Source organism: Lissotriton vulgaris, chromosome 3_2, assembly GCF_964263255.1.
Source record: "Lissotriton vulgaris chromosome 3_2, aLisVul1.2, whole genome shotgun sequence".
Taxonomy (NCBI): Eukaryota; Metazoa; Chordata; class Amphibia; order Caudata; family Salamandridae; genus Lissotriton; species Lissotriton vulgaris.
This window is the reverse complement of record NC_141690.1, coordinates 7,364,123-7,377,945: the sequence shown is the minus strand read 5'-3', so window position 1 is coordinate 7,377,945 and position 13,823 is coordinate 7,364,123. Positions and strand designations below refer to the sequence as shown.

Genomic DNA, 13,823 nt, shown 5'->3' with positions numbered 1-13,823 from the left:
GCGTCCAATGGCCGCTCACTTGTAGGTCTTGTAAAACAGCTCCCAAGCCTTCGAGCGAGACATCCGTGGTCTGAACCAAGGGAGATGGAGCAATCTTAAAAGTGAGACCCTTTGAGATATTGTCTTTGATCGTCCACCAATTGGCCGCCTTCCTCATAAGAGGTGTGACCATTTTCTTATCGTCGAATGCACCTTCCGCCTGGCGCCATTGCCTGTCTAGCTGCTCCTGCAATGGGCGCATACATAGTCTGCAAAGCGGAATTAAGGGTATGCAGGATGAAATTGATCCTAGGAGCGACTTGTACAGATGGACCGATAGAGATAGTCTCCTTTGCAATTGAGGAGCCGAGAGAATGAGCCTTCTTTGTCTTTCCTTCGATGGGAAAGCATTACAGCACCTTGTATCCAAATGGAACCTAGAAATGTGGTCGACCTGGATGGGTGAAGGACCGATTTGTTCCTGGTGAGTTGTAGACCCAGATGATTGAAAAGTCGAATGCAACTTTTGACTACTCTTGTAGTTGCTTGAGAAGATGGAGCTTTAATCAACCAATCGTCTACAATTTCAGTCCTTCACCAAGTCAAGGTCCAAGAGCTCCAGACCTAGAGTTGACATGTGCTGTTGTTCTTTGCACTTCATGCGTCTTTGTCCCACATCCTTGAGTCTTAGAAGGCTTCACCTCAGCCCACTGTTCCTGAAATATAATTTGAAGTACTGTAAGGCCACTAACTTTTTGTTGCTGCATGGAAGGCTACAAGATCGGATTAAAGCCAGAGTTTTGCGATCACCAACCTCGGCAATCTAGGAGGCAATCGATCCCACCTGGATGATGTTGGCATCAATATACAGATCAGCTTATATAAACTAGGTTGCCAGCCGTGCATGAGCCAGCCAGTTGGAACATCTTAAACATGTGCAATGAGCCTGTGTTATCCTCAACTGGAAAAAGTGTGCATTAAACCAGCCCCTTTTTTAAGGAATCACACTGGATTGGATCTTCTTTCTCCTGCAAGCCTAACACTCACATCTACACACTGAACTGCATTCATCACTGTGTGCAGGCCTTTTAACATCGAAACAATGTTGTCAAACCGAGAGGGGGGTTAATGTACTTTACTAATGCCATAAGCACAGACTCAAGATCGGCTTTGGCAGGACATCTAGCCAGCAACTATTTACCCTTTAAGATTCACGTCTACTGCTCACGGTCTCCACCCTCTCTACTGACCGATGATACTAAATTGGTAATTGGGAAAAATCAGTTATCCCTTCTGAATAGGAGGAACCATTTCTATGCCGTCTTGCCACTTCTTTCAATCAAAATGTGGGTGTGGTGATCAGTGGAGTGGTCTTCAAACAGAGTATAACTATTATTCATAATAGCATGCATCTATTTGTTGAAAGTTATGCTTTGCCACTCTCTTAGTAGATATTTAACATATACGTAAGCTAAGACTGAGAAGCAATTGTTTTGAGCCAGAATGGTATTCCCAAATGAGCTGCCCTGCTTAAAACCTTTGCTGCTTTGTCATCTCCCTCAATAGAAAGTAGGTAGCTGATGTTGCTACAGCTGATGTGTTTGATTGCTTTAAGACAACAGAGGGGTTTGAATCCTCTGCCTGTAATGCAATCTTCTATCCCTTTGCCTGTATTTGGACTAGTGGAAATTCCAGTTTCCGCTAGTCCTACGGCTTTCAAGTTCTAACTTTTCTGATTTAACCATTACCACTTTTTTACCTGCATGTGGCCCAAATAGAACCACTTTGATTGAAGGATGAAAGTTTCAGCAAAGAATATCATCTTAAGGATATGCCATGGGAGCATTATTTCAAAGCTAAGTCAATGTAAGCACGGATTATCTGATTCAAGACTAGTAGGCCTCCATGAATTACTTAAGGGAAGTTTTTGAGTAAGTTATTCTCGAAGCACTGAATTGAGTCCTGCAAGGAACAGTTGATTCTGCCCCGGACATGATAGACACTAGCTTGGCTGTTTCCACGTGCCTCTTTTTGCTTTCATCGGTGCAAACCTCTTGCTCTTATTGTCCAAAAGAGTAGATGTCTCTGGAGCAGTCATGTTGCTTTTGAACATCCAATACAGTGAAGAAATCTGGGGGGAATGTTGCTCAGAAGTTGCGTACTTTTTCAGCAACCTAGATGTGCAACATTGGTTGTAGTGTAGATGAGAAATATTTCCTTAGCCATTTTCTTAAACCCCGTTAACAGTGTTAAGAGGGCACGAGCTGGCAATCCAGGCTGCAGAGTAGCCAAAACTAAAGAGAGCAACCTGGAATTGGATTTGAGTGTGGGAAAGTATCCCTTTTTTGCAAAGTCACCCACTAACTTTTTGCTCGATATCAGTTGCACTTTGAGTGTGCCCTGGTTCCTTGCCATTTAGGTGCCCAGGGCCTTTGTCTTTCCCAAAACTGTGCCATTGCTCCCACAATTGGCACACCTGTGGCCCACTCATAAGTCCCTTGTAAAAAGTACCACTGGTAGCAAGGACCTTGTGACCAGAGAGGGTCCTTTAGGGCTGCAGCATGTATTGTGCCACCCTAAAGGACCCCCCACCAAACACAGACGCTGCCATTTCAGGATGTGTGTTGTGGTATAGCTAAACTAAAAAAATTAACATGACACCTTCCATGAGTCATGCCTACACACCACTGCCTGTGACATAGGTAAGTCTCCCCTCTGGCAAACCGTACAGCCCAAAGGCAGGGTGCAATATACCATGTGAGGGCATAGCTTTATGAGCTGAGTGTCCGAGTCCATACTTGGACACTAAGTGCAGTGAAGTCATTTTTAATACATGGGCTTGAAGTTTGTCAACACGAACTCCACAGCTCCATGATGGCTTTAATGAAGTATCAAACTTCTAAGCATAATAAAAACACATGGTTGCCAGTGATGGATTTATTATAAAATACACTCAGAGGGTATCTTAGAGATGCCCAATGAAAAACAATCAGCTTCTAGTGTATTGGCTGACTGGTCCCTGCCCGCCAGCCACCACCAGACAGGTTTCTGACCCAATGGGGTGAGAGCCTTTGTGCTCTCTGGGCTCAGAAACAAAGCCTGCTCTGGGTGGAGGTGCTTCTCTCACCTCAATCTTGCAGGAACTACAGCACTAGGAGGCGAGTCTCAAAGGATCTCACCTTGAGTTATGCTGCTTTGGCCAATTCCAACTAGTGATGATGCCCGCTAATCCCCCCCCCCCCCCCCCCTCCATCCCAGCCCCACTTTTGGACACAGAACAGACGGGAAAATTAGTAGAGTGAGTGTCTACCTTAGCCTGGCACACCTCTAGGGTGGGCCAGGAGCTGAGGTGAACCCCTCTCCTTAGAATTCTCCATCTTGGTTTGAAGAATTAGGCCTAGCAGGAAAAGGGATGTACCCCTCTCCTAAAAGGGAAGGGGCACCCAAAGGGTATAGTCACCCTAGGAGATAGCAGCCAATGACTACTGCCCACCCCTGACCTCAGTAACTCCCTTACATTTTGTATTTAAGGGTTCCCCTGAGCCTTGTTCCTCAGATTCGATGACCTAAGGAAAAAGACTGAATAGCTGTGCAGCAACTGACTTGACAACTGACTTGGCCCAAACTCTACCGGCTTGTATCCCGCTTCAAGGACCAAGCTCGCAGACACTGTGTGTCCTGCTGCCTCCACGAACCCCAGAGACCCGAGCTGCCTTTGACAAAGACTATTTTCTACAGTGGACACCAGATTTGTCCAGAAAGAACCAAACCCAAGAACATCGGCATTTGCACCACTTTGCACCCATCGCCATAGGCCCGAGTCCAGGTGGTCTAAAGATCCAGTGACATTTCTGCGATCCTGACCTAAGATCCACTGTTAGGCGACCTCTCCTGAACTCCCCTTAGACACCTGAAGCCTCACCCTGAAGTGTCGCCCCCCCCCTTCCCCCCCCTCCCAACCAGATCCGGTGAGAGAAACCAAATGCCTAAAGACACTCCAGCACCCGCAGCCCCCAGGCCTTGGAGTGCCAAACTGACGGTGTCCCCCTCAATATCCAACTCACCTATCCAGTCATTAGATTTCTTCAACCAGTCTTCTGGGCAACCAATGACCCCCTTGCACCCTGCACCAGGCTGCTCCTGTGCTGCTGGTGGTGCCTCTTTGGTGCTACTGGGTGGCACCTACAGTGCTGACCTCAATCCCCCCCAAGGCATGTGTCCCTGAACTGCAGGCACATACCTACAAATGTTGCCTCTTCGAGGTACTCCAAGCATCTATAGGCTAACATTGGGTCCTGTGACCTCTGTACACGGCCGGCCCAGTGACCATGGTGGTTCAGTACCTTTTTGGGCCGCCCCTTGCCCTGTGTTGGTCAAACTCCCGAAGACTGGAATTGTAAGTTGAGAACTTACCGGGAAACTACTTAACTGTCTTTCCTCACCATAAGATTGCATTGGCTTCTCTTATTGTACTAAGTGTTGATTCTGAGAATAATACAAAGTATCTCTTTGATATTGAAAAGTATTTAGTGCAACTGTAAAGTAGGTTTGATGGTTACACAAATCTTTGCTAGTATTTTATTTCTGAAAGGTTTACTGAGCTGCAACCAAGTTCCACTGGTTCCTAAAATAAAAAGGAACTAAAGTAATATTTTTGTAAACATTGACCTGGAGTTAGTAATATCTCATTTTGATACAGTATACACATAGCCAGCTTCCTACAAAGAGAAATACTGCATTTGAAGGCTCTTGTAGCTAGGACAGCTTGGAAAGAGGTTATGTTATCCACAGGCGAAAATATCGAATGAGAACACAGTTGTGAAGCTGCAGTGTATGAAGTTGACAAAGTCAGAAAATGAAAAATCTGGATTTCTTCGATGAGGCCTCCAAGCTAAATGAGGAGACTCTGGTGGTGAGGGACCAGTTCTATAGGCCATAGTTATAGGGCCATAATCATAGGGGAATAAATCACTCGTGTCAAAGAACTAAAGTCTCTCAGAAGTTGTGAAAGACCCTCAGACACACTTTCACAGTGCTCTGTATATATTTTTTCTTATTGTGTGGTCAAGTGGGCAGTGTCATCAACAGGCTGTAATCACTTGAGGGTTCGGTTCTTCAAGTGACTAACCAACCTCTACCAGGAGGGAGACTGTCTAGATGGTTAGCAGATGTGAAGCGGAGAGCTTAAATGAAAAGGAGCCATCAATAACTACTTAAATTCCTAAGGGGGGCCACAGTCTTTACATTATGGACAGTCTTGGCAGGAGTTGTTGTGGTTCCTCCCAATCCAGAATGGTGAAAGGGAGCGGGGAGGTCATGTCCCTATCCTGACCGATTAAAGCTTTTCTTCATATGATAGGAAATGTACTTATTCACTAGTCACGCTTCACAACTGCAAACCATCTAGACTGTCTCCCTCCTGGTGAAAGTTGGTTAGTCACTTGGAGAACCAACCCCTCAAGTGATTATGACCGGATGACGACACCAGCCACCTGACCACACGATCAGCAAAAATATATACAATGTTCTGTGAAAGTGTGGTTGAGGGTCTTCGATAAAACTGCGGAGAGAGTTTGGTTTTTTGACACTAGTGATTCATTACCCTATGATTATGAGCCTATCGACATTGGAAGCTGAATAAATCTCTGCTCTCTCCCTCATATTGATCTGTGACACAGTTATAGGCCACCAGGATTCGCAAGTTTTTAGCTTTAAGTTTTACTGTTACCTACCTAAGTGGATCCTACGCTCGGCACAGAGCAACCTGTTGAAAGTACACAGATTCCGTAGGGCAAAATGGGAAGGCAGGACTTTTATCCATGCCACAGCTAAAGTTTGGATTCACTTCCCCGATACATCTCAGAACTAGATAATCACCTTCAGTTTAAGAAAAACCTTAAAAAGTGGATCTTCTCTTGTTAAACATACCGTTGTTACTCTAGAATTTCTTGCATGGCTCCCTAAACTGGGTTGTTTGGGCATTTAGTGCCTGGACACCTTAAAGTATTTCGGGCTGTATACTTTTTTTTTCTTATAATGAACCACTGTGATACCACCCTCAATTGGCATGCATTATCCAGCAGCCACCCAGGGGACACTGCAGTAGCGAATTTGAAGTATGTCAATATTTGCACAGTCTGACTTATGCCGGCCATCAGGATTCATTCCTGCCGACGCTGCTGTAATCAAACAATACGCACTACAGCCCTTCTCATCCAGAGTAATCTCTTTACACCTTCTCTGTCAAATTGCAAGTTTCTACAGTGACTTCCTAACAACGTTCGTGGACAGAGCCCCCCGTTTATCTTGACACTGCAATTTAAAATAAAAACGTAACCTGGTCCTGATGATGGCCTGACACTTGTGCAAGCCGGAACGCGGTCGAATTCCACAGCCCCGATTTACGGATATCCCACTCATCTGAAATTTTGTGTTCATGTACCATTAATTGCCTGGGTATCCTGAATATGTAAAGCATTTCTTAAACTCCCACTTGTCTCTTGTTGTGCCCACCACCATCGCTGTATATACGTCACTTGTCACTTGCGCATCACTATACTTCACAAGCACTTGTGCACAGTATTTTGTTTGTTACATGCCATTCATTGCAACGCAGTGCTACTGCCCCATGTGCTTGTACATATGACGTTTAATATGCCCAACATGCTTGAAATACATTTTACATTCACAAGAAAATGTCTCCCTGGTTTTCTCCCCCTTTGGATTTAATCTGTCGCAATTAATTGTGCCATATATACTTGACCTGCGAATAATACCATTGAGCCACTTTTTAGGTCGAGCTGGAGTTGCATCCGATAGGATGCTCCAGTTCGACAACTTTAGTCAGCCGTCTCGGGGGAATTAGGGACAGGAGGGTGTTATGCGCCTCTGTTGCCGATTTGGCTGGATTTGGGTGCGTGAACGCAGGCACACACACGTGCTCACATGCACGCAGGCACACACACACACACACACACACAGACACACACATATAGGCAAACTCACCCGCCCCCCCCACCCCCCTTACCAGGCTCGCAACACTGTGGCCAGCGTGGCCAGGTCTTCCAGCCGGTACTGCGGCGGCTCCTCTGGAAGCGGCGGAGGCGGCTCCTGCAGAGAGGTAGGTGGGCACCAGGCTGCCTCCTATCCTTGCTATTTGCCAGTGCTGCTCGCCGGGCCGCCCGGTGCTCTAGCCGCCCCAGTATCCATCGGCGGGGGATCCTCCCTCACAGCCGCTGTCCTGGCCACAGAGTCCCCCCTCGGACGCCGCCCCGCAGGCCGGAACACAGCACTAGGAGCCCGGAGCTTCCGCGCCACATTACCTCGGCTCACAGGGAAGGCATGTGGATCTCGCCGGGGGACAGAAGCTCCAAACGGAGACAGCGCACCTACAGCCGGCAGCGGCGCCCAGCTACACACAGAGCGGCGCGGAACACAGCCCCGCCCACTCAACAACTAGTAGCCAATACCAAACGCCCTAGGTCTCAGTACAGGCTCTATTGGCTGCGGCACGTTCCCACTCCTCCCAGCCCGGATACCACACTCACGTTTTTTTTTTATTTTCATTCGCGTCCGCCAATGCTTGTTTTTAGAGAGGGCGTTCAATGACCTCAGAGGACGGCAAATGTTGCTGTGCTCCAATGCAGGACAAGCAGCCCTTCTCGGAGACGGATTCAGTGAACAGGGGTGATAATGTGTCTAAAAGTTGAATGTAATGCCCCAGAGTGCCTCACTGTCCGTGTTTGCATATTGGTGAGCACTGCCAATTAAGTCAGTCTGTCCCCCTTGGTCTATAGGAGTAGTCAAACTTTCATGTTTGTGAATTGTCCTGGTCTTTGGTTTTCAAAATGCGGCCACCGTAAGAGGCGTGGAGAAGTCACGAGCACCATGACAGCCTCTCATGCAGGCCCAAGAAGTGATCAGAGCGAATAGAAAGCGAAAGCTAGGGAGAGGGGTGAGTCCCACGGACCTGACTCATATCGTTTCCAAACCACAGCGCATGTGCTCCGTTTATAAATGAGTCATCCGTTTATAAATGACTCGCCGTGAGAGCTCTCCTCTTCAGCTAAGCAGAACAAATGGTGTGCAGACAGGCATCTGTCTGTTCGCCACCATGCCTCCGGCCAGCACCCCTGGAACTAGGCAGCGTGCGAACGGTTTATGTAGCAGGTGTTAAATTATGCGGCACGCTCTTTGTAAACGAGGATTCGGTTTACTCTGCACTTTGCACGGTTTATGCTGCAGATCAAACGGCGCTGCTTTGCGTAGTCACATATAGGATGGAATTTTGAGAGTCGTTTAACAAGAGTTGGTGAAATTAAACAAGATGATCCCTTTTGAGGATGGAGACCAAAGAAGAATGTATAGCTTACTTGATGCTCTCCATAGCACCTCCTAAATATGTTCCTCCCTTTCACTTTCCAATCTATCCCAATGAGCTGGAAGTTTGTTACTTCCCGTTCTTTAGCTTCCTTTATTTCCACACCTTTACCCTCTTTCCGGTCATGTCCTTTTTTTTGGAAATCGACCACTGTATGACGAACAACGGCTTATGTGGTACTCACTTAGTTATCTTCATTTGAATCCTGCATCCAAAGTGACTCCCTAAGGAGCCCGGATTCATTGCCCAGATTTAAGCACTATGTAGACAGGCCTCTAGAGCGCTGGTTTTTTAGGTCTGGTTTGTAATGCGCTGGTCAACAGTGCCTATTGCTACCAATTCTTTAAAACAGACATTTTGGGCCGGATGTACGGAAATGCTATTTTGCATTTCCTAAATCACGACTCCAAAGGAATCACTATTTGGGAAATGCAAAATGAATCGCTATTAGGAAATCCCATGCTATTGTACCAATGGGCCAGTTTTGCATTTCCAAAATAGCGATTTCCTATTAGGGAATCAACAGCCACATGCATCAACCGATTTTGGAGTTGCAAACGGTGCGAATCGCACAATACGGCCGTTTGCGATTCCAAAATCACTATTTGGGATGCATCAATGCAAAAGTACAAGAAATCGCTATTTCAGAAAATGCGATTGCATTTAAGGAATCGCATTTTTGCGATTCCTTAAATGCAATGCATGTATGTTTAAAAAATTGCGAATTCGCAAATAGGGGGAGCAAATTAACACAAGGTTGAACCTAGTGTTAATTTGCGAAATCTTTAAAAAATGCTCAAAAAAGCATTTTTGAAAGTGTCATGTTACACACACATGTCCTTTGGACATGTGTGTGAAACTTGCACTTACAAAAAAATTTCAAGGGTGCAGGGGGGGTCCTTTTGACCCCCCTCAGCACCCTCGAAATGCATTAACAAATTGCGATTCGCAAAATGAAAATCGCAAAATGTTAATGCCTTACCATTGATTCCTATGGGCCTTTTGGCCCATAGGAATCAATGGGAAGGTTTTCCTTAATTGCGATTCGCAAAATGTGAATCGCAATTAAGGAAAAATAAGGAATCGCAAAAAAAATTGCGATTTTTTGATGCATTGCCGTTTGCAATTCCTTAATTGCGATTCCTTAATTTTCGCAATTAAGGAATCGCAAACGGCATCAATGATGCATGTACTTGCAAATCGTTTTTTTGGAAATGCTAAATCAAGGATGGCTATGGGCTTAATGCACCCCAGAAATAGTAGTGCACATGAAGTGCACATATATACCCTAGAGGCATGTGTGCACTATATTGCACTTTAAAAAAAAGCCTATTGGGGTGTTTTTTTTTTTCAGATTGCACATGGTTACCATCACCTTTGAGTCAATGGTAAATGAATTTCCTAAATGCTCATTTTGCATGTAGGATAAGTTTTGTACATGTGCTAAGAAATCACAAATAGGAAATCCCTACTTGCGATTTCCTATTTAGGGAATCGCAAAATGCGATTTCAACCAGGTAGAAATCGCATTTTGCGATTCCTTAAAGGCCCTTTTGGGCCAGATGCATCAAAGGGTTTGCCCATTCTTTGTCTATGGGAAAATGCATATGGCCCTTTGTACATAGAAAAACGCTGTTTTGCATTTCTTAACGGGCCGGAATTGCGATTCAGCCCGTTGAAAAATGCAAAAGGGCTTTTTATACCATGCCCTATGTGGGCTTCGGCCCCAACAGAGAAGTACTCCTCCTTCACCTCATGCTGCATGATGCAGACCCCATTTCCTATGGAGGGGGCTTGGATTCCCGTTCATGAAGGACTATTGTACATCTCAAGAGCACACAGAAAGCATTTCTTTGTTTTTTCATTCCAGCTGTTTTTTTTTTAAAGGTCTCATAATGCAAGCTAGATCTATTTGCTTTGTCTGTGCTTGTTAACCCCCTAGCCTGAATGTGTTATTCTTACATTTTAAAGTGTAAACAGTAACTCCCTTCAATTTCAATTTAAATGTCTGCGGACTTGACATTCATATTTGCTGAGGGTTACCTTTTCCAAATGTTTCACATATTTTTAGGTCTCGCCTCTCAATGTGCATGCGCATTGAGCGGAGCGAGACTATAGGGGCTTAAACAGAGATTTAACTAAACTGGCGATTTGATGCTGTGCCCGTGCGCTTTTAGGTCAATGCGCAAGCGCATTGACCTAAAATCATCTGTTCCCCGTCATCTGTTCCCCAGCAGCTCTTCCCGCTCCGCCCCACAAGCTTCCCCCAGCGTGCGCTCTGCCTCAGCCGCACTCCTCCCACACCTTTGAAGTGAAGCTTAGCTTCACTTCAAAGGCCCCTGCTGCTTCACACTATTCACGGCCGCCAGGCCGTGTCTCTCCCTCATTACCGCTCTCCCCGCTCCGCCCCCTGCTGCGGCCGTGTCGCATTTCTCCTCCCCCCTCCCCACAGCAATGCCCTCCGTCTTCAATTGTATTGTATTGTAATTGTGTTGAAGCACTTTAAACAGGTCTTAAACGTAATAAGCACTATACAAGCCAATACATTACATAAAGTGACATCCTCCCCTCGCCACCTGTGTGTACCTTTCCCCTTCAGATGCAGCGCTTTGACCCTATCTACTTGTGGCATAAGCACTATCTATGCAAACTGCTGAGATATTACATCGAGTTCTCCTGTTCCCTCTCTCCAATTCCTTCTCTCCTTCAGCGTGTTTCTCCCCAACCTTACTGCTTCCTTAAAGTACTATGGTGCATTATAAACGTAGGGAAACTTTAGTGCCGTATAAGCAGCCAACGTGACATAACTTCAAGGTTCCTTTCTTCTCTCTCTCTCCGGCTCCCTCCTGTGTCCACTCCTTCCCTTGCTTGTTTTTAAAGGGTTCCATACATGCCCTCCTGCGTGGACTCTTTCCCCCATCCCCCTCCCCCCATCGCGGATGTCCAGTGCCTCAATGCCCTCTCTTACGAGTATGTGCGATTTCCCTCACCCCCTGCCCTCACTCTTGCTCTCACATTGGAGGAGAGGTGTTGGGTGGGGGCTTTTATTCATGTCTGGGCTGAGGCCCCCCATTGCTCACACCAAGGGCTGCCTGGCGGTGCTGCGGGGGAGGGAGGGGAGCTGGCAGTGAAGCAAGGCGGAGCAGGCTGGTCTTTTATTTTGGATCCATTTCACAGAGGAGCAACAGCACCTTGAAGTTATACAGAGCTGTAGGAATACATGAAAACAACCATTGTTCTAAGATTTGCTGTTAGGTTAGACGTAAACTGTCGAGGTAGCACACGCCTAAACATTCAATCTGTGGTCATTGGTGCTTTATTTCACTGAGCTCAAATTCGCCACACAAAGGAAAGCAGTTTTGTGGAGCAAGTTACACATTTTGTTGCGGCACCGAGGCCACGGGCGGTGTGTTCACCACCCTCTGTAGTTAACAATGCCTCATTAAAGTAGATCTCATGAGGCCCGCAAACCAGAACAGACTCATGTTAGCTCGGTGGTTCAATAGGTTAACTTCACGCACGCACTGTAGAAACCTCTCACCGCAAGGTCGAAGGGTCTGATCACTGCCGGTCTAGTCAACTCCTTACACTTTAAACGTTGTTAAATTCCCCCAAATGGCTTAAGTAAAGAGAACACTAAATGGCAGTGCAGCTTTTACGTGTTTCACGGAGTATACCACTTTTTAGGTGTCTTTCTGTTTGCTTCGATGGTTGTGTTTTTTTTCCAGAAGAGCGCTGTGCATGTTGATTAGACTAGTCATTTACATTGTCCGTTGTAAATTTGGACCTACAAATCCCAGCATGCCCTTTGCTATTGGCTGATAATCCACGACGGGCTGAAACCAGACTCGTGATACGAAGCCAGTTGACAGCTTTGATAACAGACAATTGTCCACGTGGTGGCTGCTGCTTTTGACACGAGGCCACCATTAAAACAAGAGTCCATGTTATCAGCAGTTAGTTATCAAATGCAGTGGTCTCATCTTGCCAGAGAACCGCCCTCATGGCATGGGCCTGGTGACTCCTATGCTAATATTACCAGTCAAAAGTCCGTGCTGTGGCCTCTGCCTCGTGCCTAGGTGTCAGTTTCCAGCTGTGGTATTATTAGCAGTCAATCTACGCCATGGCCGCTGCCTAGGGTCAGTTCAACACATTAAATTACAAATGCTATCGGTGTCACATTTACGAAAGTTAAAACTATTGGCATTGTAAATGACAAAGCTATTAATTTCGCAATTTTCAAAATCAACACAAATAAAATATTCGTCATTTACAATACCAATAGCTCAAACTTTCCTAATGCGAGACCTATTGCATTGCAAATGCTTGTTGTTAAAGATTTGCACCGTGGCTACGGACCATCCACAAGTGAGAGGACAAAAGCGCCACTCAACACTGTTGCCCACATCTGGGCCAAAGCTGGGAGGATATCTATCCCAGCTCAGAATGCCTCAGTTGTCAGACAGTTTTTTTTTGGGTGGCGGAGATAGAGAGGGGTGGTTGGGGGCTTATGTACCCTCAGCAGAAGTAAATTACCAGTGTAATGAAGGAGGATTTTCTGCAGGATTACCAATCTGCAACCACCATTTTGGATGGCCAGACCACATTCCATGTTGTACTCATTTTAACATACTTTCTACAAATTACTTGCACTAAATTAAATTACATGTCGAGTAGTGTGATCCCTCATAGTACAAGTTTCCACATGTTAAACGTATGTCCCCAGTGAGTATTAAAAAATATATAAAGAACCTATGACAATCTCTAGGGGGGGAAAAAACTGAACATTTAAGTATTCCAGCTTACTTGTCATCTATGCTGTTTTGGTAGTATATGTGTAACAGTTTATCCTTTATCCAGCTCACTTTCTCACCGGCATCCTTTCCAGCCTCAGCGTGCAGGCAGTACTTCTTATACAACTGGGCAAGACCCATCATACCTTCTTTTCGGACCCGCCACTTAAGACATAAAATAGAAAAGCAAAATTAAATTACAATTTAACATAGTTATAGTATCAAATTATAGCCTTTAAACAATTACAGAGTGCAACATTAGCTTAGGAAGTAATGTGTTTGAATACAGACAGAAAAGCTTTATGCACCTTCATGAGCCTTCTAAACCCATATACTTTTTTTCCATGTCATGTTTTAGATTGGATCATTGTAGGACACCTACTATAAATTAGTAATGTCACCGGACTCTGCATTACATTCACATTATTTTTCTGATCAATCCAACAGTTCAGCCTTTATAACTATCTGACCTATTTGGTAGGTTTGGCAGGGAAGCACAAGTTACTACTTGTGTAACAATATATCTGTAAGAGACATTAGTTAGTGATATATTCCTTACCGTAGAATATCGCCAGGCGTCAGACTGGATCCGGAAAGTTTTCGTCAGCAGTACCCCTACGCGTCGATAGGCTTCATCGTACGGCGCCGCGTGCGTCATAGGCGTCATATTC

The 13,823-nt window shown here is 45.6% G+C and overlaps 1 protein-coding gene across 2 annotated transcripts in view; it reads right to left on the bottom strand.

The window, feature by feature from the left end:
- The window catches only part of PDS5A (PDS5 cohesin associated factor A), a 1,517,933-nt gene that overhangs the window by 1,250,962 nt on the left and 253,148 nt on the right, over positions 1 to 13,823 (bottom strand). For both annotated transcript variants that reach the window (XM_086963962.1, XM_086963961.1), the window contains exon 12: positions 13,166 to 13,317. In XM_086963962.1, coding sequence (XP_086820088.1) covers positions 13,166 to 13,317 — 152 coding nt within the window. The remainder of the gene's footprint in view (positions 1 to 13,165; positions 13,318 to 13,823) is intronic.